Here is a 25,990-nt window from a genome sequence, read left to right as displayed (position 1 = left end):
TTTGTGTTAGAATTTCAAAACAAAGATGTTTATTGTCTAAGATAAAAAAAAAAACTTCAACATGTTGCAAATCTGAAAAGCTGTTTATTAAACATATGCGTAAAGGCATTTAAACAAAGTTAAGCGTTGGAGTTTGTATTATTCAAAATTTTGACGACAATATTTTCCCTTTTACTGCAAATGAATATCGGCTCCAAATATCAGTTACTGGCCTCCTTGACTACTAATAATCAGTATCAGTGAAAAAAAACACATCAGTCTATCTCTATTAACAATCCAAAAGTTCGTTATTATTTCGGAAATATTGCCAACTGTCTTGTCTCTCTCGATTTTAGACTTTTCTGTCCAACCTCAGTGAGATGGTATCACTTTTATTTCCCTTGATTCCAACCAGCCGGTGAGCTAATTTAGTACTAACAAAAAGAAGCCAAAGTTTGGCTAAAAATCTAATACACCAAATGTTGAGGCTAACTACCAAAAACAAGTTAAAACCAGATGTGTGTGAAAATTTTCATTAGTTGTGGGGCATGTTCAATCCAGAGGAAGTTCAATTCATGGAGAGCAGGAATGAAAGACTAAACAATAACACTAAACAGAACAACTTTAACAGGGTCCTGGATCTGCTTTGAGTACTCGAGGCCCAACAAGCTTTGGTATCTTTTCAAACAGCTACCCAGTCTGTGGTCCTGTAAAGTCTTAAGTTGGGTTAGAAATAGTTGGTTGAACTAAGTTTGTGACTTCAACAACTGAGACCACAGTTCACTTCATTTCCAAAAAATAGAGGCCAATTTCTTTCTACTGTCGTTCCCAAACCTTTAACAATTTGTTGAGTTGGAAAGCTTAAGAGTAGGGATGTGCATGATGCAGATGTGTGTCTAACATGAGTCTGGTCCTGCTGGAGGTTTCTGCCTGTTAAAGGAAGTTTGTCCTTGCCACTGTATTTTTTTAAATGTTGCAAAGTGCTCTGCTCATGGTGGATTAAGATGAGATCAGACTGAGTCCTGTCTGTAAGATGGGACTGGATCTGATCCGGTCTTGATGTTGGGTCTTTGTTAATAATAGAACATAGAGTACGGTCTAGACCTGCTCTGTTTGTAAAAGCGTCTTGAGCCAATGTTTGTTGTGATTTGGCGCTATACAAACAAAGATTGATTGATTGAATCACTAGTCGTTTCAACAAATTGCTCATATTTTCATTATTGTGGACCTTTAAATGCAGGTCATGTGTTGTGTCTGAGCTGTAGCGCAGCCACCCGCCACTAGTTGGAGCTGGAACCTGCTGATAAATACTACTATCTGGTTGTAAACAATCACAGATGACAGATGGCATCTTGTAGCGCAGCGTGGATTGGCGTATTTTGAATTAGTAAATGGAAACTAAGTTAAATGTTTGCTCTGTATGGTTAACACAGCCAGAGCGATGCGTAACAAACAGGCATGTGGACGTTCACTTGCAGGGAGGACTGAAGAATGGTGCTGCTAGCTCTGCTAACGTAGCCACACTATGTAACCTTGTTGACTTTGTTTACCCGCAGACTCTGTGATCCTTTACTTAAAGGCACTATGAGGAGTTTTGAACTGGCTGAGAAACAGACTGAAACCAACACTGATGCCTCTTTATGACCTTCAAAAGCAAACAAAACCATAAACGACAACACTGATATCTTCTCTGTTGTCATTTTTAATGCCTTTAACCACTCAGAGGGGGTAGGTATCAGACCACATGATTGACATTTGGCTTTAAAAACACTCTTTTTCGGCTGTTTTCATGACAAATAATCACATTGAGTGATAAATCTGGCTGTTAAAAGACAGCAGGGTGAGGTTTTTGTTGAAAACACTACTTTTGCATGTACAGAACAAGAGATAAGAGGTATCACTTTGTCCACAATGGGGTGCCAAAATTGATATAAATCAAAAGTTCCTCACAGCACCTTTAACCATGTTACACAAATTGTTGTCTTTTTTTTTCTCTCAAGTTATATTTTTGGGCATTTTGCCTTTATTGGATAGGAAAGCTGTAGAGAGACAGGAAATGTGGGGAGTAGAGAGTGGGGGAAGACATGCAGCAAATGGTAGAGGGCCGGGAGTCGAACCTGCGACCGCTGTGACAAGGACTAAAGCCTCTCTATTTGGGTGGGCAGTTTAACCTGCTAGGCCAACAGCGCCCCAATTGTTCTCATATTTGATTTCTGAGTTCTTTCTTAACTTTGGACTAGTTGGCTTTCAATACAAGATATGTCATCATGTCCTCCCACTTGCTAATACAACGTCTGGAAGGCCCTCCAGTTCTGTCAGGGAGTGCAGCCTTTGGAAAGCATAATGCCTAAATTCAGTTTAATCCTGTGTGAAGCTTCGTAGCTGCGGGGATGTGGAGGGCGTATATTTTTGGACACTTTTACCATCACCTCTCAACTCCTGAATCAGAGCAGAAATCATACAAAGGAATTTAACTTACTTAAATAAAACAGAGAGTTACATAAGATCTTTCATGCTGGATGTTTTAAGCATATGTTAGCCTGCTTTTGGATGCTAAACGGGCCCAATGGGCTCGATGATTGAGGGCCAAGAGAAGGACATCAATTCAACACAGTTGGAAAATACAATACTCAGGGGAGGCTTTATAGGGATGCATGTTTAAGACTTTGCCAAAAAAGGATATATGCCAGTTGTGAACAGCTAAGAGCAGATTATATGCTTCTAGTGAAATAATTGTCCTTAAGACGTTTGTTTGGGAATTAGAGGTAATTAATCAAGTCTTTGTCTCAAGCTGTTAACATTAAAAACCAAAGAATACACGTTTTTCCAGCAGTCAAGACTGCCTTGCTGTCGGCTTATTGATTTGTCGGTGTGGAATCATTAGGGGGTTTATGGTATAAATGAAATGTGAGTTAATGGGGGCCAGTTTTGCAATTTTGGGATTTGGCTAAGTGAAGTCAGAGCAGGGGAATAGAGAAACTGCTGTCAGAGGAGCACTCAGGAGAGCGCGGGGGATGGGTCATCTTCCTCTTAACATGTTTAAAACCTGTGGAGTGGTTCCAGTTGTGTGCTCCCGGGGCATGAAAATGATGTAGAGTCCCTCATTTCTCCAGAGACCGGCGTGTCCATACTGGCCCACAAAAAACTCTCACATTTTCCTGTAAGCTTTCCAACAGCTTTACTGCAACAAAAACACAACGAGTAAAGGAAGTAACAGATAAAAATCAATTAAACCTTGATCCAGTTACAACTCTTTGGCCTGTAAAGCAGTGAAGGATATTACCCTGATGCAAATCAATGACAGTTTAGTGTAACAGAATAGTCATGCGAGAGGAATAAAAGGCAGTAAGGCGAGGCGATATATAAAAGTCAAGATTGGTAATGTAGATGGAAACTGAAGTCTTAGTTTGGCTCTTTTGTGGTGCTAAGCTGCAGTTAGTGCCAGACACCACACTGTTCAATGTGGGGGAAAAAATTATTACATTTCTATCAAAAACAGAAACAACTCCTCGGATAGTTTTGAACTTTGCACATTTTTAAAAGGGTGTTAATGGATCTCGACACAAAATGTGTTTCTCCCGAGCCAAACTCAGTCGACAACACGTTCCGTGTCATGAAACTGACAAACCAGAATCTGATTAAGCTGTTGAATCTGAATCAGGCGTTTGATCACTGTGGCTCTGGAGCTGTTAATTTAAGCCTTTGTTTTCGACTGAAATATCTCAACAACTACATGATGGATCGGTTTAAAATCTGATACATGTGTCCGTGCTGTTCAGAATATAAATCATAATGACTCAAACCGATACTCTGATACTACGATACAAACCCACTCACTAGGAATACTTTGACCCTACTAGTTGTGGCCATTTCAAGCCAGAACACTGTTCGATCGTCACTGGCATCTATTCAGCAATTACTCATAATCAAGCTCCCTCTTGTAGCGAGCATTGGCAGCGTCAGTCTCGACCTGTATGCCAGTGTTTTGTGTTTGTTTACATTTTACAGCCACTCAGCATTTTTCCCATTTCTGAGTCTCACTTCACTTCACTAGGAATGGGCAATGAATTAAGAATATTCAAATGTTCGTTCACTTTGTGAAAATTGAAGAGTTGCTTTGAATGTTTTTTCATTTTAAAAGTACAATCTTTCATTGTTTTTACCGGTGCCTGGTTGTAATACGGTATTCCCGCCAGACGGTGGCTATAGAGCGTCTTAAAGCTGTATGCTAACCGCATTAAGTAACAGAAGAAGAAGAATGCTAACTGCAGTAAATGACAAAAGAAGAAGAAAACATTAGCAACAGTCGTGGTGATTTTCTCAGTTTCTGAAACTCACACTACTACACACGTATTTCCAGAGACTGAGCATGGCTGTAAAATATAAACACACACGCCACGCCGCGTCACAGAAACACCGACGTAAAGATCAAGACGGGCGCTGAAATGCCCGTCCCGACACTTCACACGTATTTCCAGAAACAGTCACTACTGTTTTCTTCTTCTTTTGCTGTTAAATTAAGTAAGCATTCTTCTTCTTCTGCTACTAAAGACGGTTAGCAAACAGCTTTACGACGCTGTTTAGCCAACGTATGGCTGGAACACTGTATTACAACCAGGCATCCGTAAATCAATGAAAACTGTATTTTTGTAACAATTGCATTAACTTCACATTTTTTATACTTCACAAGTTATATTTTGGGGCTTTTTGCCTTTTATTGATAGTGCAGCTGAGGAGAGAAAGAAAATGTGGTGAGTAGAGAGCGGGGGAAGACATGCAGCAAATGGTCGACCAGCCGGGAATTGAACCGGTGACCTCTGCGACGAGGACTATAGCCTCTATACGTGGGGCACTTGGACCGCTAGGCCACCAGCGCCCCAACTCTTCGATATTATTATTATTTTTTTTTTTAAGTTGTATTTTTGGCCTTTTTGCCTTTATTTTATAGGACAGCTGAAGAGAGACAGGAAATGTGGGGAGCAGAGAGTGGGGGAAGACATGCAGGAAATGGTCGACCAGCCGGGAGTCAAACCGGCGACCTCTGCGACGAGGACTGTATTGTACTGCCTCTATACGTGGGGCGCTTGGACCGCTAGGCCACCAGTGCCCCAACTCTTCGATTTTTAATAAGTCAACGAATATTTGAGCTTTCGAAAATCATGTCCCATCCTTAGACTCTACCAAAGTCCTTCTGAGTTAATAACATTTCCATTAGCCTCAGCCGCAGCTTGTATTTCATGAGAATTACCAAATGTTTGTTCACTTTAATGCCAAACTGACATGGTGAACATGGTCATCATCAAATTGCTTGAGCCTTGAGATTGTTGCTGTCCTGTGTATTGGCATTAAACATCACTAACACCCGCTGTACCCCCATGAGCCACTTATTGGTTACCACTTGTTTTGGAATACACCAACATGCTTAAAAACTATTGATTCATAACCATTTTAAATTACAGGAAGTATCATTAAATTGCTTTAACTGAAGGGACGTGCAATGGTGCCCAATAATTTCCCCATGAAGGGACTCAATCTCACTATTATTACCTAGCAGCTGTCGTGTCTGTCATGTTAAAGTGCTGAAGGCAGAGTTTTGGTGTGTTTAGGTACCAATATTAGGTTACTTTCTCTAAGTGTTCAATGAAAACTCAGTTTTGTAATTGTCATTTAGAACATGGGTGTTACTTTGGTGATGTTAGCATTAAACCGAGAGCTGGTAGCGTGACTGTGACTGCTATTGCATAACCAATAATCACACACTTGGTAATTCAATCTAGTTAAAGGGGTTATATAACTTAAAGAATCTTGTCAGGTATGTTCAGGTATTCATGAGTTTGTTTCTTAATCAATTTGTCAATCATGTTTGCTTCTTTACAGTACATATGTCAACGTTCTCACGTCATTTAATTTGTTGTCATTGAAAGGGGAATCTGCACAGCAACACCAGCTCTGAATCTGAAGAAGCTGGACTATTGTAGACTTGAATTATCACTCATCTACTCTCCTTAGACAAACAATGCATGCATCAACATGTTTCTTATGTCACTCTGTGAACCCTTGCCTTATTTTATAGACCAACAGAGCATAATGTGTTACCTCATACACTGATGTCCTGTACCGCCTCCTTATAAACTTCCATAAACTACTCCCTGCGAACCCTGCCAAAACTTAATGGACACACAAAAGAACACACTGACCTGCATGCACACACACACACATGGATTCCCCGTAAAGTCTAAGACCCCTCAATAACAATGAATCCATCAACCAGAACCACCAAAAAGAAGGGAGTGTGTTTTTGTCAGGGGCAGAGACACAATCTACTTTCACTCCATCTGTTGTGTTGAGCGAGCTCCCATCCACTCATGCGTGTGCGCACCTCCCTAACACTTCACGCAGTGGTAGCTGTCATCACACACCGGCTCACACAATAGACGGAGTGTCTCTGCTCAGACTCCACTGTCAGCAGATTATTTATTTTTTTTATGGGATGTGTTATGATTGTATGCAGATGATGAAACGACCTGCTGCACTTCCTTTTCTCTTATCACAACACTGAAGGATGGTGAGAAGTTTATGGATGTGTGAAGATTTACAGAGGTGGAAATAAAGACCAGTACGGCACACAGTTTGAGGAACTTAAAGCTCCTGTGAGGGATTTTTAGCTGGTAATGACACTGTCTGAAATTAATACTGATGTCTCTTTATGGGCGATGAAAGCAAACAGGACTATCAGTGACATGATTGAGTCTTTATATTTCTGTTATATTGACTTAAAACCACTATTAGAGGGGGTAGGTGTCAGTGGTAGCTTTTTTTTCAAAAATGTCACATCAGATATTTCTTCAAGTTTTATTTTAGACATCTAAAATCAAGACAGTTTCCTTTTTTAAATCAGAAAACATGACTGGAAAAAAACAGCAAAGAGATGTACCTTCCCATTTTGTCCACAGGGGGCGCCAAAATCAACACAACCTGGAAGTTTCCCACTTTAAGGGTTGTTAAAATTGTTGTATCGGTACCACTAAAGCACCAAAAACAAACCTCAGATTATGGGGGCGGCAGTAGCTAAGGGAGCCACAGTAGCTTTTGGGTGTGACAGTAGCTTTTAGGGGCGACAGTAGCTTTTAGGGGCGACAGTAACTCAGGAAGCGACAGTAGGTTTTAGGGGCGACAGTAGCTTTTAGGGGCGACAGTAGCTTTTAGGGGTGACAGTAGCTCAGGAAGCGACAGTAGCTTTTGGGGGCGACAGTAGCTTTTGGGGGCAACAGTAGCTCAGGAAGCGACAGTAGCTTTTGGGGGTGACAGTAGTTTTTGGGTGTGACAGTAGCTTTTGGGTGTGACAGTAGCTTTTAGGGGCGACAGTAGCTCAGGAAGCGACAGTAGCTTTTGGGGGTGACAGTAGCTTTTGGGGGCGACAGTAGCTTTGGGGGCGGCAGTAGCTTTTGGGTGTGACAGTAGCTTTTGGGGGCGACAGTAGCTCAGGTAGGGCCAGTAGCTTTGGGGGCGACAGTAGCTTTTGGGTGTGACAGTACCTTTTAGGGGTGACAGTAGCTTTTAGGGGCGACAGTAGCTTTTAGGGGTGACAGTAGCTTTTAGGGGTGACAGTAGCTTTTAGGGGCGACAGTAGCTCAGGAAGCGACAGTAGCTTTTGGGGGCGACAGTAGCTTTTGGGGCGGCAGTAGCTTTTAGGGGTGACAGTAGCTTTTAGGGGCGACAGTAGCTTTTAGGGGTGACAGTAGCTTTTAGGGGTGACAGTAGCTTTTTGGGGCAGCAGTAGCTTTTGGGGGTGACAGTAGCTTTTAGGGGCGACAGTAGCTTTTAGGGGCGACAGTAGCTCAGGAAGCGACAGTAGCTTTTGGGGGCAACAGTAGCTTTGGGGGCGGCAGTAGCTTTTAGGGGTGACAGTAGCTTTTAGGGGTGACAGTAGCTCAGGAAGCGACAGTAGCTTTTAGGGGCGGCAGTAGCTTTTGGGTGTGACAGTTGCTTTTTGGGGTGACAGTAGCTCAGTCCATAGGGACTTGGCTTGGGAATCAAAGGGTCGCTGGATCAAGTCCCAGAGTGGACAAGGCTTGGCAAGTGGACTTGTGGCTGGAGAGGCAAATGTGTCCATTTGCACTGCCAAGGTGCCCTTGAGCAAGACACTGAACCCCCAACTGCTCGGGTGGCGCTGGTTGATGGCAGCCTGCACACTCTGGCATCTCTCCTAAGTACATGTCCTTAGCATGTTTGTGCATGATTGTATGTAAATCAGACTATGTGTTTATGTAGCATGATCAAAAAAGAACACAAGTGAAAAATTGAATTTCCCCCATGGGGATTAATAAAGCACGCTTACCTAGCAGTGCTAAACTTTATGATAGTCTGGTGTAGAAAATATTGCTTTGTCATGGTGCTGCATAAAAGGAGAGAGCTCTGTTTTATGTCCATAAAAAGTCATGTTTCCTCAAATCAAACTGGGGTGCAGATATTTTTCAGACAGCAGATTAGAAATAAATCAGAATGTGTGACTCACAGATTAAAGAAAAGTAAATCTGAAGTCCTTCCTGTTAATTTCAGTTTGACTTCAGTACATGAATATGTTGCATGCAGTCTTGAGGACATGCTGCACCTCCTGTGGATCAACTAAAGTCCTCTCTACGCTTTATGCAAACGAAGCATTTAACTGGAATGTGCGCTGACCTGATTCGTGACATGTGTGTCTAATTACATTCATTATGATTCATCTCTGAATGGAAGTGAAGCCATTACAGACGTGAGTCATGCTTTTCAGGAGCGGGCAACATGTTGATTCTTTTGAGATGTGGCTGTAAAGAAAGGCAGCTTTTCCCGTAAGCGCCCCGTCCTCTGCGCTTGGGTTGGACACAATTAGACACACACACATGCAGATATCTGCTATCTTTGGAACAGGGAAACCTGCTGTTGCATCAACATGGATGGTATCAGGAAGGAGAGGAAGAATGGGGAGAGAAGAAGGAGAGAAGGAATGGGTTCATGAGAAAAAGAGGTCAAGCAGAGAGAAATTAATAAAAGGAGAGGGATGAAGGAGTGCAGCGCTGTAATCTCCCCCTCCTCATCTGCGCTTGTTATAGACTCATTAGGAAGGCTTTCAGACCGTGACGCTTACAACCTCCCTGAAGGGTGCACACACACACACCAACACACACACGCACACACACAGCTGCAGAGGGTTTTCTTTACATCTCAGTTCCCAAAGATATCTCAGACGACCCGTGCTGCCCGAAATTAGACGAAGACATTTCATATTTAGGATGGAAGCCGCTGCCAAACAGGGGGTGCAACAAAACAAGGGGGAAGAAACAATTTCCCCTCCGTCTCTGAGGGATAGTTGATTTAATTCTCTCTCATTAGATGCCTTGATATGGATATTTACATGTATATATGTGTGTGTGTGTGTGTGTGTGTGTGTGTGTGTGTGTGTGTGTGTGTGTGTTCACAGAGTTGTTACATAAGGAGTTTTAACGTGCACCAAACCTGGAGAACTTAGGAGTGAAGAGTTGCAACAAAAGAGGCTGCAGCTGATAGAGACGACATCAGAAATAAGAAACACCTGCAGCAGCAGGGGGAAGACGAGGTGAACACAGAGAGTGCAGATTTGGAGAAGTGCAGAGAGAGTGATGGCTCGCTGGAGGAAAGCCGGTCAGAGCCGGAGGAATAAATGAAGTGTGTGAACGTCTCCAGAGAGCAATAAAAAGTCAATGAAAGTAATGATGTTTAGATGAACTTACAGCTACAGGAGAAGCCAGATATTAATACAGAGCTGAAATGGTTTCATATTGAGGTTCTTGTTAATAATTTCCTGCTTTGTTGAAGGATGCTGTCATGCTCTATTTATAATTAACTTGTCACTGTGTGATGTGGGATGTATTTCGGCGTGTTGGACCTTTGTTCGCCTTTTGTGCTCGTGTCGTTTTACAGGATGGTGTTGGAAATGTGGAAATAATTGCGTTTCATTATTCATCTGTCCTGGATGGTTGTGTACTTCCTGTTTAAGGTGCTCCATTTTTCGACTGGTCAAATGTCTTGGTCGTCTGACCTGATCATCAACTCACTTTCTAAAACATAAAGTATCTCAATCAATCAATCTTTATTTATAAAGCACCAAATCACAACAAATGTTATCCTCAGACTCTTTCCAAACAGAGCAGGTCTAGACCGTACTCTATGTTCTATTATTAACAAAGACCCAACATCAAGACAGGATCAGATCCAGTCCCATCTTACAGACAGAACTCAGTCTGATCTCATCTTAATCCACCATGAGCAGAGCACTTTGCAGCATTTAGCAAGTTACAGTGGCAAGGACAAACTTCCTTTAACAGGCAGAAACCTCCAGCGGGACCAGACTCACGATAGACACACATCTGTCAACTGATGTGGTCTACAAGCACAAACACAAAATTTGGATACTTATTTAACCCCCGATCAAATCCAGGACACTGAAGCCCATGGCAATGCACTCAATGTAGACCAAAGACTTGTCCAGATTGTTCTTGAACCTTGTTTTTCCAGCATTTAGCAAGTTACAGTGGCAAGGACAAACTTCCTTTAACAGGCAGAAACCTCCAGCAGGACCAGACTCATGTTAGACACACATCTGCTGAGACCGTGTTGGAGTGAGGGATAGAGGGAGATGAACCTACGAGACAAGGGAGCTCAGGGACTCCAGAAAGGTCTATGGTTAGCAACTTTAATGGCACAGGGAGAGTTGAAGTCAGTGATTGGCAATCTGCAACAAAGGCCTGTGTGACTCTTTTTTTTTTCCACATTGGTTAATCTTTTGGATGTGATTTTTTGCTAAAAGTTGACATAAAAATGCAAATTTGGATCCAAAAATCAATCAGCTAGTCTAAAGGAAATGATTCCAAACATATTTCCATTCATGATTGATTCTTTCAGCAGTTATTAAAGCAAGACTGTGCTTGTTGAAGCATATTGGCATAAAGATCTACTTCTTTTCTCTGTCAGTTACGATGGAATATAAAGACTTGTTGGTTTTTTTTATGTTGGTTTGACCAAATAGTGTCAGCAGCAGCCTGGGCACACAGTCTATGTCATAGTCTGATGATTTGTTTTGGGGTTTGTCTGGGGCAGCAGTAACTCAGTCAGTAGGGACTTGGCTTGGGAATGGAAATTGAGCTCCTAGCTGCAGAGAAATGTATTCACTTTCTGGAGGGCCCTGAACCCCCAACTTCACGGGGCCCCATCCACATGAAGCCCCTTCACTCTGACATGTCTCCATTTAGGATGCTCATTTGAACTTTATGAAACATAAACTGTATCACTCCCTTGAAAAAAGAAGTAGCAACACATGGTCCAAGAATTTTCCAAAGGTGTTGAGTGCCTAGATTTGTGCCTTGATTTGCCAAAGGTGCTGTCCAAGTCCTTTGGAGATTTGTTCGGTGTTCCTGATATCTTCTCTTGCTAACTCTCTCTTTTGATTGTGTTTCTGTGCTACAGGTGCGTAGTCAGGGTGTCACAGAAGAGCTGAAGTGTCTGAGTTTACTGAACGCTCTGGACAAAGACCAGGACATCCCAGACCAGCTGGCCCAGCTCTTTGGAGAGCCTTGCATCAAACTGGCCGAAGGCATCAAAGCTTACATCTCCAAGGTAAGACCACAAACTGAAGCTCCTTAAGTAGGGTCGAGGTGGTGTTCTGGATGAAGTCTGCCTTATCCCCACTGATTCCTTTTAAAGTCCACTTAAACTTCATGGTTTTGTAGAATAACATCTTTAAATGGTATTTAAACCTGATTGAGTGGGAATATTAGATTGGCTGTTTTCTCGTCTTTGGGAAAGTCTCATGTGGTCATGTAAGGAAGTGATCTTTGAATGGGAGCTTTAAAGGCTTTTTAAGGTGGGATTTGTTCTACTTTTGCTGCTGTTTTGTTATTGAAAGCGGCAAAGAATGCTCATCCAATCAGAATGCAGAGATAAGGGTCTATAGTGTACTAAAACATGGGAAGAATGGCGCCAAAAGGAACATTTCCTGACTGTCAAATACAGTCAATTAAATCAATTTCTTCCACTTTATACCATCTTTACATTTATATTGCTCCAATATACACATTAAGGGTGTTAAATTATGCCATTCTCAATCCCTACATTATATCATTGGAGTATAACCTGTAAGTGTCCATGCAGGGGGCTCTGCTGACCCCGGGTCACAGAACAGATGGAGCTGGTTTCAGTTACAGTGAGTTGAGAAACATCTGTTGGGACTGACGCATAACCTCTGGGTGGGTCTAATTGGGCGTATTTGTCATCGTGATGGTTAAACGTTCAGCTGTGAGGGGGCATTGTTCATCCAATACATGTGTATGAAAAGCATATGTGTTAAATTAAACATACTTAGGCTTTCGGGGAGATTTTTTGTCACATTTTTTGTGACATCTCTTGAAAAATGGGACAGACTTTCAAGGAACTCTTTGGGGGAGTTTTGAAGTTCAATAACATCTAAATGTTGTGGTTTTGATATTAATGGTTTTTCTCTTGTAGCACTATTTGGTCACAGTTTTCCAGCATGACTTTAAAGGCTTACGTACCCCACCCCCCCCCCAAGTGACCTAAACTTGGTCGTGACCCATGTCTTATTAGACATGTCAAAACCTTGCCAGAGTACATTAATCAAACAAAAGCATACCTGACTTGGAAACTGTATAATGATGGATTAAATGGAAGAAAACCATTATTAGTTTAAAAAATGAGAGCTTCAAGTATGTCGCTTCATTTTTCTCAGTTAGAACTTGATGAATGTTGGCGCTGCATCTGGGCCGGCTGCTCAATTTGTTTCCGTCAGACAAGCTTTTAAAGCCTAAGTAGTTGGTGACAGCGATGGTTTTATCTACTCCGTGATTGTTGACACAGTGTCAGTCTTCAGAGTATTGCCTCCAATGAGCCTGTTGTGCTACAAGTTGACATTTATTGCCTCGAGTTCAGACATGAAAGGGTTTTGTGCCTATGGCGGTGTTGGCCTACACACTGATTTTGAAAGTACATTTCTGGTTGTCTGTGTGTGTATATGTTGTATGAATGCTTGGTGTATGGATTGGACCTGGGTGGCTTTTATCAGAGTTGTGTTAACTTGCTGATTGAGGAAGCTGTGCCTGATGATTTCACTTCAAGTCATAATCTAGAAAATTTGAAGCAGGCTAGATTCCTTTGAGTCACATTTGTTGCAGATGAATCAAAGATAATGTTGTTTGAGCTTCAGACCCACTTTTAAAATTCCTGTATTTAATGAGTTTGTTGATAGTGACTCGGTGCAAAGTGTACTTTCCCAGGAAAAATTAGAAGTAATGTCCATCACCCAGCAGTGGTTTATCTGTTAAAGACAAAGGGTGAGAACAATACGGTTGCAAGTCAACAGTAGCTATAGCCAAACAAACTAAGAAGACATCAAAAATCACAAAAATAAAGCTTAAAGACACATCCAAATCCAAAGACACAAAGCAAAATGAACCTTCACATTAATACAAACAGTCAAAACCACCACTAAGGCTGCAGACTGAATGTCCTTCAGAGAAACTGACATGCAATTTCTGCTTGTCCCCACAAGTGCTGCCAAAAAGACCAAACATTGTGGTCTTAAAGATAGCTCCTTTGAATCTTAAGAGCACTCAGAGAGCAGAGGCCTTCACCAAGGCTGATATTTCAACTCTTAAAGGCACTATGAGTTTTTAACTGGCTGAGAAAGACTGAAATTGATACTGATGCCTCTTTATGACCCTCAAAAGCAAACAAGACCACCCACAACAACACTGATACTTTCTCTGTTGTCATTTTTAATGCCTGAAACTGTTCTGAGGGGGTAGGTGTCAGAACAGATGATCTCATCTCGCTTTAGAAACACCCTTTTTTGCCTGATAATCACATTATGTGATACATTTTAAATGTTAAGACAACAGGATGAGGTTATTGTCTGAAGACACTAATTTTGCATTTACAGGACAAGAGATAAGAGGTATCACTTTGAGCACAAGGGGGCGCAAGAATCGATGCAAACCAGAAGTTCCTCACAGCAGCTTTAATATCGATATTTTTGTAATAATAAAAATTCACATTTTAGCCGAGTTGGAACTAAAATACAACTTCAGTATTTCAAAAACAATAAAGGGGAAAAGTTCATCTCTATTTTTTTCTTAGTTTACTGTGTAGAATATCGCAATATATCACAATATTGTGATATCCTGACATATTGTGATACTATCATATCATGACCCAAGTATTGTGAGGTTCTTGGCAATACTCATCCCTAATGGTAATATGTGCAAAGTGGCAAACACAACTTCTATATCAAGATGCATCAGTTAGATTTGCTGCCACTGCTGATGCCTGGGTTGGATCCCGCCCAAAATTAAATGGGTTCTTCCAGAGAGCATGTTTTATCATTTCACCAAGTTTCATAATAAATAGGCGTATAGTTTTTTAGTTGTCCAGCAGCAAAAAAAACCCAAAAAAGGCACCAAAAACGTCCTCAAGGTAGCTCTACTGGGGACATTGCAATGATGAAAAGTCAAGTGTTATCATGAACCTGGCTGAAGGAGGTTTTTCTATATTATACATACTTCAACTTTAGGTTAGCCCTCCAAATTTGATCACTCAAGCTACCTGTGTTGATAACTCCAGCAGTGTCACCAGACAGAAAGAAAAAAATCGCTCTAAATGTGTTTCATGTCTGTTGGGTTAGATTTGACGTCAATGCCTGAGTTTGAATTTCAAAGCAAACTACCAGAGGTTTAAGGACCTTAAATGCCTCCATTAGGGTTGTTTTGAGTACACCAGCAAGCTCCGGTCCTTTGCAAGTTGCGGGCTAATTTAGCGTAATTGTTGTGCAGCAGCTACAGCTGGTTGAGCAGACATTATTTGCAAGATTGGTAGTTTTGATCCCAAAGCTCCTTGTGTCCACATGTCAAAGTGTCATTGAGACAGACACTGATCCTTTAAATAGCTCCTGATTGTGTGCACATTGAGGAAAATTGTGAGCCAATTTGTAGGAAAGTGTGAACTGAATGTGGCGTCTTTGTGTTGAAACACTTTGGCCTCAGGGCGCGCTAACCGCCTCCCATGTGCTGCTGCTGCTGCTGAGTTCAGCATTTAAACACCTGGAATCACTTGGCTTTGATAAGTGGGATCTGACAAGTGATGGTTTCACCAAGCAGAGATTTTCACAGATGCAACATGATGGACGTGAACTCTAATGGAAGATGGATATTTGTTACAATAAAGTCCTTTTAACTTTCAAAATGTATATAAAGAACCATATTCGCCTTTAGATATTACAGACCTGGACTAAAAAGTCTGATTACAGAGACCTAAGACTGAGAGCATGCATGGACAAAAACCAAAAACAAGACAAATCTTGTGGCTTAAATTAATGCTAAAAGTGGATCCGGTTCAGTGGCAGGGTGTCCTTGGGTTTGGGAGAACTCTTTAAGACCTTTATTTCAAAGTCTTTCATTTTATTACACATAATTAATCACAAAGTTCTTCTCTTCACCAAAACAAACAATCATTGTTCACAACTAGTAATAAAAAAGAATGTTTCATGCCAAAAATATGTTTCTATCACCCCCTTTGGCTGGGCTTCAGGGGCTGCTAGCTAGGCTGCTGCTACCTCAAGCCAAGTTTGTTTCTAGCTTCCTCTTAGGTTGGAGATCCTACACTTCTTTTTTGTCCATGAGGCTTTTATTTGAAACAGAATTTTACTTTACATCACTAACTATAAAAAAAAAGGTTAGTGCATGCCAAAAAAACAATGTCTCTCCAATGCTGTGATGTGGCTTCAGGGGCTTCAAGCTGAGCTGCTTTCTAGCTTCCTCTTCAATCAAAGATCCTTCACTTCTTTTTAATCATGAGGCTTTTTTTGAATTTAATTTTACTTTACATCACTAACTAACTGTAAAAACAGGAACTTACACACCAAAAAACAGTGTCCCTCCAAAGCTCTGATGTGGCTTCAGGGGCTGCAAGCTGAGCTGCTGCTAGCTCAAATTCAGGTCAGAGATCCTTCCCTTTTTTTTGTTCAAGAGGCTTTTATTTGAAGCAGCATTTTACTCCACATTATAAAACAAAAGGAACATACATGCCAAAAAACAGTGTCTCTCCAATGCTGTGATGAGAATTCAGGGGCTGCAAGCTGAGCTGGTGCTACCTCAAACTCAGTTTGTTTCTAGCTTCTTCTTATATCAAAGATCCTTAAGGTGTTTTTTGTTCAGGAGGCTTTTATTTGAAACAGAATTTTACTTTACATCACTAACTATATAAAAAAAGGGTTAGTGAACGCCAAAAAAACAGTGTCTCTCCAATGCTGTGATGTGAGTTCAGGGGCTGCAAGCTGAGCTGCCGCTTCCTCAAACTCAGTTTGTTTCTAGCTCCCTCTAAGGTCAGAGATCTGTTGCTTCTATTTGTTCATGAGGCCTTTTTTTGAAAGAGGATTCTACTTAACATTACTAACTAACTATGAAGCAAACGGAAATTACATGCAAAAAACAGTGTCTCTCCAATGCTGTTATAAGGCTTCAGGAGCTGCAAGCTGAGCTGGTGCTAACTCAAACTCAGGTTGTTTCTAGCTTTTTCTTGGGTCAAATATCCTTAAGGTGTTTTTTGTTCAGGAGGCTTTTATTTGAAGCAGAATTCTTCTTTGCATTACTAACTTAATAACTATAAAACAAAATGGAACTTACATGCCATAAAAACAGTGTCTCTCCAATGCTCTAATGTGGCTTCAGGGGCTGCAAGCTGAGCTGCTGCTACCTCAAACTCAGAAGTGAAGGATCTCTGACCTAAGAGGAAGTAACAAACTTTTTGACCAGGAGGCAAAATTTTACTTGACATTGCTAACTAACTTACTAACTAGCTTCAGGGTCTGCAAGCTGAGCTGTTGCATAGGCGTTGCATGTTTCCCTGATGACTACAGATAAAGATATCCAATGATTGACGTCCATAAAGTGATAAACAAAATGAAAAATGATGGTGGTAAGGATAGAATCACATAAAAAGTAGTCAGCTGGAAATGATGTTATGTAACTGACAGGCAGCACTCATGAAACACGATGAAAAAGATTACTGTGACGCCTGAAAGGACGACATACTGCGTTTAAACACGCATAGTTAATAGAAAATGAAAAACGGCACTGTTCATGAATAGCTTCCTCTAGGCTCAAAACTTGGTCTAAACTTGGAAGTCACATGGGTTCAGACAGGCTCACTGATATAATTAAACCCACACACTCCTGCAGTTAGAGAACAGACTGTGACTGACACACAATAATGTCAGACTCCCCCCCACTCAGTGCAGAGGTTGAATCAGCATGAAAATACCAACGGGCCCCAGGCAGCTGTGGATGAGAGTTCCCCGTCACCCGCTCTAACACACACACAAACACAAACAGTCATTCATAAACCCAATGAGTCACTCTATTAATATAAGTCATCTTGTTGCAGACGCTGCCAAGACGACTTTTCCCACTAAATCTGAATGTCTGGATGCTTACTGGGGTATATCGTCTGCCCTCTCATTTCCTACCGTCTGTCTTCGTTTAAGCGGACTTTGTCTTTAGTCCAATGTCTCGCCGACATCCATCCCCAATTTTTTTATTTCCTTTACCTCTCACTTCCTCACTTTGTCTTCTGTCTGCTCTAAGTGTTCGATACAATCAGGCGGACGGGAACAGGAATGTCTAGTTTCTCCTGCAGAGTAAAAATAGATCAGAAAATGCATGCACTTGCTTGTGACATGATTTTTTTACTTGCACAAAAGCTCAAGAAAGCGGGGCAGAATACAACTTTTATAACTTTTGATTACTCCAAGAAGAGATGTCAGATCTCCAAGTTTGTGAACCAACTAAACCCACGTTTTATTTCATAGAATACTTCAACACACAGGAAAAAATGCCCCTCCAAAAACAAGAAAACAAATATATTTCAAGGTACTTTTACCCTGAAATAAGCAAAAAAAATCTGCCAATAGAAGAAGTGAAAATTTGCTTGGTAAGATTTCTTAAAATAAGACGTAATATTTAGAAAACTGTGATCTTAAAATTAGCAGGGAACGCTTATTTTAAGCAATATTTGACTTAGCTTAGTGTCTCAGAATAAGACAGGAATGTTAACAATTAGTATTATTTCACTCAAAAAAATATTGTTGCACTAATACATTTCATGTCAACTTCTTCATTTGAGATATATTCACCTTAATTTGAGTTGTATTCTAGCAGCATTCTCTAGGTTTAAGACCATCTTGTACTTGAAATAAGATTACAAATTTTAATTTGAGCATTTCTAGATATAATGTCTTCTCATAGTGAGCTGGATATACTAATATTCAGTCATGTTGTTTTTTAGGATAAGCCAGCTATGCTCAAAAGTAGGTGTTTCATTGTGTGCATGTAGTTTGAGGATGAATATTTTGATCTGATTTAGAAGAAACAGTGTCTGAAAACTGAAACCCACCAACCAAAACAACAACTTCTCTTTCTTTCTTTCTTTTATCAATGGAGCTGTTTTCTGATAGATTCTCCAATAAAATGCATTTACTTAAAGCAAGTAAAGTGTTTGTCTTAAATCAAGATTATCCATCTTCTATAAATAAGATCTCAGCTTGAAAAATGTCTGAAATGTAAAATAAACCTTGTTTCTTCTAAATTACAACTCAAAACAAGATCATGTCAAGATTGTTTGACTTAACAAGATATTTAAGATGTCTTAAAACAAGTCCCTCTATCTTGCTCAAATGTTACTTTTTAAGTAAATGTATCTTAAATCAAGTGTGATTAGACATTTTGACTTAAAATGAGACAATTTCACTTAGTAAGATTTTGAGTTTTTGCAGTGCAAAAATCACTTCCAATTCCAAGATTTCAGTAAAACACATACGTTGTTGTGTTCTTCTTCAGTTTGCGTCACCGACTGGAGGTTTTCCAAAAAAGAAATTGTTGAGACGAAGAAGACAAGATGCTGGTTAGAAGGAGAGACTGTCTATTGTCCCTTAAACTGCTTCAGTGAAATTAACTCGTGATCAACATTTAAGTAGCATTTGACGACGATGAATCATGAGGCTGAAAAGCAATTATACAGTTTGAATTGCGCTCATTTTTATGAAGTTCAGCTGTGCATAACCTCTTTAACAATCAGGGCGCTAACCACCTAGCTTTGCGAACATGACCCCAGTGCTGATTCTGGTATTTTTTTAAGCAGATATGGAGGTGAATGTGTAACGCTCTCTCAAGCTTAACTGGAGGCATATGCACTGCGTTTACAGCCAGCAATGCTCCTAAATTGAATCCCCTTACCTTGCCCTGTTGGTATTTTTTAAAGTAAACCAGCACAGATGGTTCACTTCTAAAGGTCTTTACAGTCTGAGGAGCTCAAGATCACTTAAAGCACAAAAATGTAGACACAGTACGACCACTGCGAGGATGGCGAAGCCTGCTGCGTGTCGTCAGTGATACAGTTGATCAAAAAATTGAACTATGTTGATTCTGTTCAACATTAAAGGCAGTTAATGTTTACATTGGCGTTAAAACCTGTTGAAAGTCAGCTGGTTCCCCTCCCTCCTGCTGCAACGTAAACAATCCAAGTTCAGTAAAAGACTCAATCCAAACACATTACGTCTGTAAAAATCCACAAGTTTCTTCAAATCTACATGGAGTTTGGATCCTCCTTCTTCTTTCTCAGGTTGATAAATTGCTGTCCGGCCCTGGAGCGACAGATTCAGGACCACATTTCCAGGGACTGCAACTCTAAAAAGGGTTTATTAGATCACCAAGCACCACATTTTTAGTGTCCATCCCTAGGCCTTGCACTGGTTAGCTGTTAGCTATAGTTGTTCTTCACGTTTGCTGGCTCTGATTCTGCAGTACAGATTGAAGTTGCACGTCTGAAGCGCTATATTTGATGAAAAAGGCATTCAAAGCTTACAGTTTGATATTTTGGGGGAAATGCTGATCTGGTTTCTTTTTGAAAGATACAGAAGAAGATGGATAACAATCCGGACTTTCCACTGGAGCCAGTAAGCCTAGCGTAGCTTAAAAGCTGTGAACATAAGGGAACGATTGCTGGAGAGTCGGCCTAGTCTGGGACCTCCTCTAAAACGAGATGGCACATCTGAAGGGATTTATCCCAATAAATACATTCCTTCAAGCTACAACTCAGAAAGTTTTGGTTTTACCTTTTGTGAACGAATACTAGCGTGGCTGTTTCCCCTATTTTTCAGGATTTTACCCTTTGCTAAGCTAAAATGTGTTAGCCCAAGATTGTGCCTCTCTCATATTACATTTGAAAACACACCATCTTTTCCAACACATCATTTTAAAGAAATGTTAGAGCATCTTAAAACTCTTACAGCTGTTCTGATGGTATTCAAAACTCCTCAAATCCACATTGAAGGCGCATTGTTTCTTATGTAGGTAGCTAGCCGGCGGCCATCTTTGATTTTAATTGAAGATGGAGACTTTGGGGACTCTGACCAGTGGTTCCCTTTGTTTTTTTTTATATACTATATTGTGTCAATATTATATATACATGATATACATTTCTTACAAGTTCGAATCTTTTTGACACAATATTTTGTTTGAAATGTTGTGACCCTCCACCCATACAAAATTGGAAAGTAAATTAATAATAATAATAATAATAATAATAATAATAATACATTTTATTTATAAAAGAGCTTTAAAAGATTATCCAAGACACTTTACAGGAAAATAAATTATACAATAGAAAAACAAAGGAAAACAGTGCAAAAAAAGCGAAGAAAAGCAAGGCAAAAAATAAAAAAATAAAACAAAACAAAACAAACAAAAAAACATTGGAAATGGAGGCCATGGTGGCGTATGATGTGGCCAAGGGGGAGCATGTAGATGATGAAGAGGAGGGGACCAAGCACCGAACCCTGGGGGACACCATGAGAGAGGTGGGCTGTGTGTGATTTGAGGTTTTTGATGCTGATAAACTGATGGCGGTCAGAGAGGTAGGATTTGAACCAGGAGAGGGCGGTGCCAGTGATACCGAGGGAAGATTGAAGGCGGGTGTAGGGGGATGGACTGATTGAGGGTGTCGAAAGCTGCACTAATGTCCAGGAGGAGGACGATGCTGAGGGAGTTGTTATCAGATGAGAGGAGGAGGTCGTTGGTGATTTTGAGAAGGGCTGTTTCTGTGCTGTGATGAGTTCTGAATCCGGATTGAAATGGTTCTAATTATATAGAAATATAAAATAGAAAGAAAAGGAAAAGAAAGAAAAAGATAATAATGATAATCAATTAAAAATGAATAGAAAAGTAGGGTATATGAAAATAATCAAAACTCAAATTTAAAAATGCATAAATTCATATATAAACATATAACATATATGTATCCCCATATATATTCCCTTTGAGTTTTTAAACATCATGTTTATTTTCATTGTTGAATTGGAGTATAGCAGAATCCTGCCACCAATTTCAAAACCACCAGATTACCATGACCATTCTTAATCAACAGATTTAAGAGTGACGGATGTGGGTTGTAATTGGCATAGCGGTCTAGGCGCACGCCCCATATACAGAGGCTATAGTCCTCAGTGGTTGTAGGTTCGACTCCCTGACCTCAACAATTCTCTGCATGTCTTCTCCCTCTCTCTACTCCCCACATTTCCAGTTTCTCTCTGGCTTTCCTATCAAATAAAGGCAAAAATGCCCAAAGAATATACTTCTTTTTTTTTTAAAAAGAGTGACGAAAGAAAATGAAATTAATTCCCGCAACATGAAATTATTCCTTTTACCCTGAGGGATGATATTTAGGGAGGAGCTGCTGTGGATTTTCTGGTGTCATAAGCACGTCCCAGCAGAGGGTCTGTGGGATGTCAAAAGCAACGTTCCTGAGGCCAAATGTAGGTCAAGTCTGACCGAAGGCACTAGTTCTGACCGGTTGCTTCAGCTCCCTGGTGTCTGTAAGGCGTCCCAGCTGCTGTAGCTAACAGGTGCTGGAAGGAAGGGCTAACCTAAGCCCACTGATCCGCTGCTGTTGCAACAAGTTGAAATATTTTGGACTTGGATGGAAATGATTAACCCTGACATGAAACGGCAAACTATCAGTTTCAGCTGATAGACGGATGGCCAAATGAAAGAAATATGATTGATCTGATGTCAAGATTTGGATTTTGTTATCCAAAAAATGTCATCAGTTTGTGCATTCAAACATCCAAAATATGACAAAACAGATGTTGAGATATGGTTCACTGGTGGAAAACAATGCAGTTTGGTTGCACACTCTGCCTCGCCCCCTCTCATATCACGAGTGGAAGGAATGAAGTGGAGAGAAAAAGACTTGAAAGCAATAAAAAGAAGACGAAACAGAGGAGCATTCTGCTGTTCTTTTGGCTGCTCTTTATCATCTGGAAATCATCAACAATGTGGCTCTGCCCTGAGATTCCTCTGTGAGGCACACAGGCTTACAAACCAGAAGAGTGAGTTAGTGAGTGATGAAGACAGTGATAGGGCCAATGATTGCTATGGTTTTGGCATTAGATGATGAAGATGACGAGGGATATGGAGAGAGGGAGAGTGATTGATAAGAGGGAACTGAAAGATGTCGAGGTGAGAGGTCGGGAAAGTGAGGGGAGAAGTAATGGAAACACAGTTTGATAGAGAAAAAAGTGAGAAGGAAAGAAGCTATTAATAAAGCTCACCAGACAGGAACCAATAAAAGAGAAGGAGATGAGAGGGTTGGAGGAGAAGATGGAAAATAAGGTGCCGCAGGAGAAGGATGAAGAGGAGATGAGGGAAAAGTTAAAAAAAAAGATAGTGAGAGTATGAAATATTTACGAGGCGATGAGGTTTCAAATTTGAAAAAGAAGCGAAAGGAAAAGGTTAAAACTTCAGGTACTAGCAGTTGTCATTATTCATCATCACCATCATCGCCATCATCATCATCATTAGCAAACAAAGGAGTCCATAAAAAGCCAGATCAACAAAAAACAGATGAAAGATACGAGAAAAAGACAACAAAAAGGACTACAGCTCTCACGTGGTTTTCACGTTAGCTGAAGCTAACGTTAAAACAACAAAGCTTTTGAGACATGGTGGAGAATTAAGATGAAGATAAAATGACAAGACAACAAAAAGGACTACAGCTCTTGCAGAAACTCGCAGGATTTTCACGTTAGCCGATTTCTCTTCGTTTGTCGAAGCTAACGTAAAATCAGGGTCATCCGAATTTTCCCGCAGCCCAATGGTCCCACAGTCCTTTGTGCCCACATTTCTAAGATTTTTTTTCCCCCCTGAAAATTAGGCCATATGCTCCCACAGCCCTATGTTCCCACATTTCTAGGACATTTTCAAAATTAGGACAGCAAACTATGATTTGCATCCAGTTGCTGCGCTTCACTCGACTGATCTGTCCCAAGCAGCAACCTCCGGTCTCAAACGATGAAGCCCATGCGGAAGTGTTATAAATTGCAATACATCCAGAATCCACTTGAGGCTGGCTGCAGAAACACAGGAAACCACATACACACCAATTCAAAAAAAGACGATCTTTACAGCAATAATAAACATGCTTACAGCCTGGTTCAAAAAACGACTTGGCTTTACATCGCTAATTTCTCCATCGGCACACAATGTACGGGGGGTGAATTTTTTTCTAAAGCAACGGTTCAGAAGATATTAAGATTACGAGTTTTTGCCCAAATAAGGACATGACTGACTTGACTCCGGGAACTCATAGCTGTTGGCTAAGAGGCTCAAACTCCGCCCCTTTACGTCACACTCTGCCTGGTTGAGTTCCGTATTTCCAATATGGCTGCCTCCGACAATTTGTTTCAAAACAGCGCTCAGGAACAGATGGGTGACGTCACGGATACATCCATTATTTATACAGTCTATGATCTGACCGGAAGCTAGTCAATGCGAGGCCTCTGTGCTACTTAGTTTAGTTTGTTTACTTAAAAGGACATTGTGCACTTACATCAAATGTTTGCAGTAAACAAAGAGATGGGCGCACCAGATTTAGCTAAAAGCTACATTCCATATGTAGTCCATTGCTACAGGATAATAGGTCAGGTTTTAATTGGCTACCAAATTGGGAGAATGGAGGATAAAACCTGATACAAATTTATGAAAAAGGAAATGTGGGAACATAGGCACGCTCCCGTAAAAACAACAAGGCTTTTGAGACATATGGTGGAAAATTGGTTGCAGAAATCATTGGTGTTAGAAGAGAAGAGGAGAGGAGAGGAATTAATTAAGTAGTGGCCAAGAGATGACACATCTCACAGTGAGGTTCAATTAGAAAAAGAAAGTGTGAAGGAAGAAGAAGAAGAAGTAATGTCTGACTTACTCCTCATAGGAGACGGGGACCAAATGTTAACAGTTTAAATTGTTGTTGTTGTTTTTGAGACCTTGTTGTGTCTCTGCATGAACATTTACTCTCTAAACTGCACACAGTAAAACTACTTCCAAGCCAGAAGCTAGAAAACAACCAGAGGAGGCTTTAGAAAGAGAAACAGAGCCGGCTGTGCTCTCCTGGAGTTTCATTCTGCTTCTGCTCTCCCAGGACGGAGAATTCGGCTCCTTCAGCTTTTGATCTCCGTTTAGCTCAAATAAAAAGTGAACATATACAGAGGGAGAGTTTAAAGTTGTTGCATTGCTGTGTTAAAGTGAGAGAACGAAAGCAATAAGGAGAAGCAGAGAGGACTTAAAAGCAACAGGAGAGAGAGACAGGATGGGAGAGAGGAGAGAGGAACAACAGAGGGGGATTTAGGATGGCATGCGGGTAAACTACACTCAGGTATTGGAATCTTAATCTTTCAGCCCCGGCTGAGAGCTGAGTTACTCTCCTTCATTCTTCGACCCCGCTGTTCTCAGTTAAAGAGACAGCAGTAAAGACGTGCACCTGCTGAGACAGACAGCCAATACATCAGTTCTCAGTTTGCAGGATGTGGCGGCAGAAGACGGCAGGAATGTGATTCCGTTAGCTTGGCATTCTCGGGAGCTCAGATTTGGTGTATCCTTATCGTCACTCTCAGCATGCGCCACAGTCTTTGAGTCAATGCTCATTGTTTGATCCCATTCAGACATTAACTGCAGATATCTGACTGAATGCATGAGCAAAAGTGAGCAGCTCTTCTCCTTGCACTGCTTCAGGTGAGGAAGTGAAAAAACAACGGACTTCCCTGCACTTCTTCGGCTCCAACAGAGCACAGGAAGGGATTTGCCTTTTGTTTTAGGGAGGTTCGATGAGGTTTAGAAATATCAACCAAGACCCAAAACACACATGCCTAAGATTTATGGATTTATAGAGCAAGACTGAACTGCCCAGGAGGATAAAGTGATTAAGTTTTTGTCTGCAGGATGGTGAGAATTCTGTCTGCTGCAAGAACATAAGAGAGGAAACTAATTGAAACTATAAAATTAAGTAAACAAATAAGAGTTCAGAAGTTCCTGGACTGGGAATCAGGAAAAAATCTGGCTTCAAGAAGAGTTAAGTGGCTCTTACTAGTAGAAGTATAAAGGTACACATATTCATACCGAACCATTCCCGTATGCCCCTTTCAAACGCCTCTTTCTTACTTTCTTTTGTTTGCCTCTTTCGTACGCCACTTTTGTACGCCACTTTTGTACGCCACTTTTGTACACCACTTTTGGACGCCACTTTTGGACGCCACTTTCATACACCACTTTTGTATGTCACTGTCATACACCACTTTCATACATCACATTTGTACACCACTTTCGTACGCCACTTTCATACACCACTTTTGTACGCCACTTTTGTATGTCACTTTCATACACCACTTTCATACATCACATTTGTACGCCACTTTCATATGCCACTTTCATACACCACTTTTGTATGTCACTTTTGTATGTCACTTTCATACACCACTTTCATACATCACATTTGTACACCACTTTTAGACGCTATTTTCATACGCCACTTTCATACGCCACTTTCATACACCACTTTTGAACGCCACTTTCATACACCACTTTTGTACGCCACTTTCATACGC

At 40.8% G+C, this 25,990-nt stretch overlaps 1 protein-coding gene across 1 annotated transcript in view; it reads left to right on the top strand.

The window, feature by feature from the left end:
• tnfsf10l (TNF superfamily member 10, like) overlaps positions 1 to 25,990 on the top strand; it is a 90,895-nt gene that overhangs the window by 33,775 nt on the left and 31,130 nt on the right. Inside the window, exon 2 of the mRNA XM_034677251.1 lies at positions 11,461 to 11,610. Coding sequence (XP_034533142.1) covers positions 11,461 to 11,610 — 150 coding nt within the window. The remainder of the gene's footprint in view (positions 1 to 11,460; positions 11,611 to 25,990) is intronic.

The sequence above is a fragment of the Notolabrus celidotus genome, chromosome 23, assembly GCF_009762535.1.
Source record: "Notolabrus celidotus isolate fNotCel1 chromosome 23, fNotCel1.pri, whole genome shotgun sequence".
NCBI lineage: Eukaryota > Metazoa > Chordata > Actinopteri > Labriformes > Labridae > Notolabrus > Notolabrus celidotus.
Note: the sequence above shows the minus strand (reverse complement) of the source record. Positions and strands in the feature narration are given on the sequence as shown.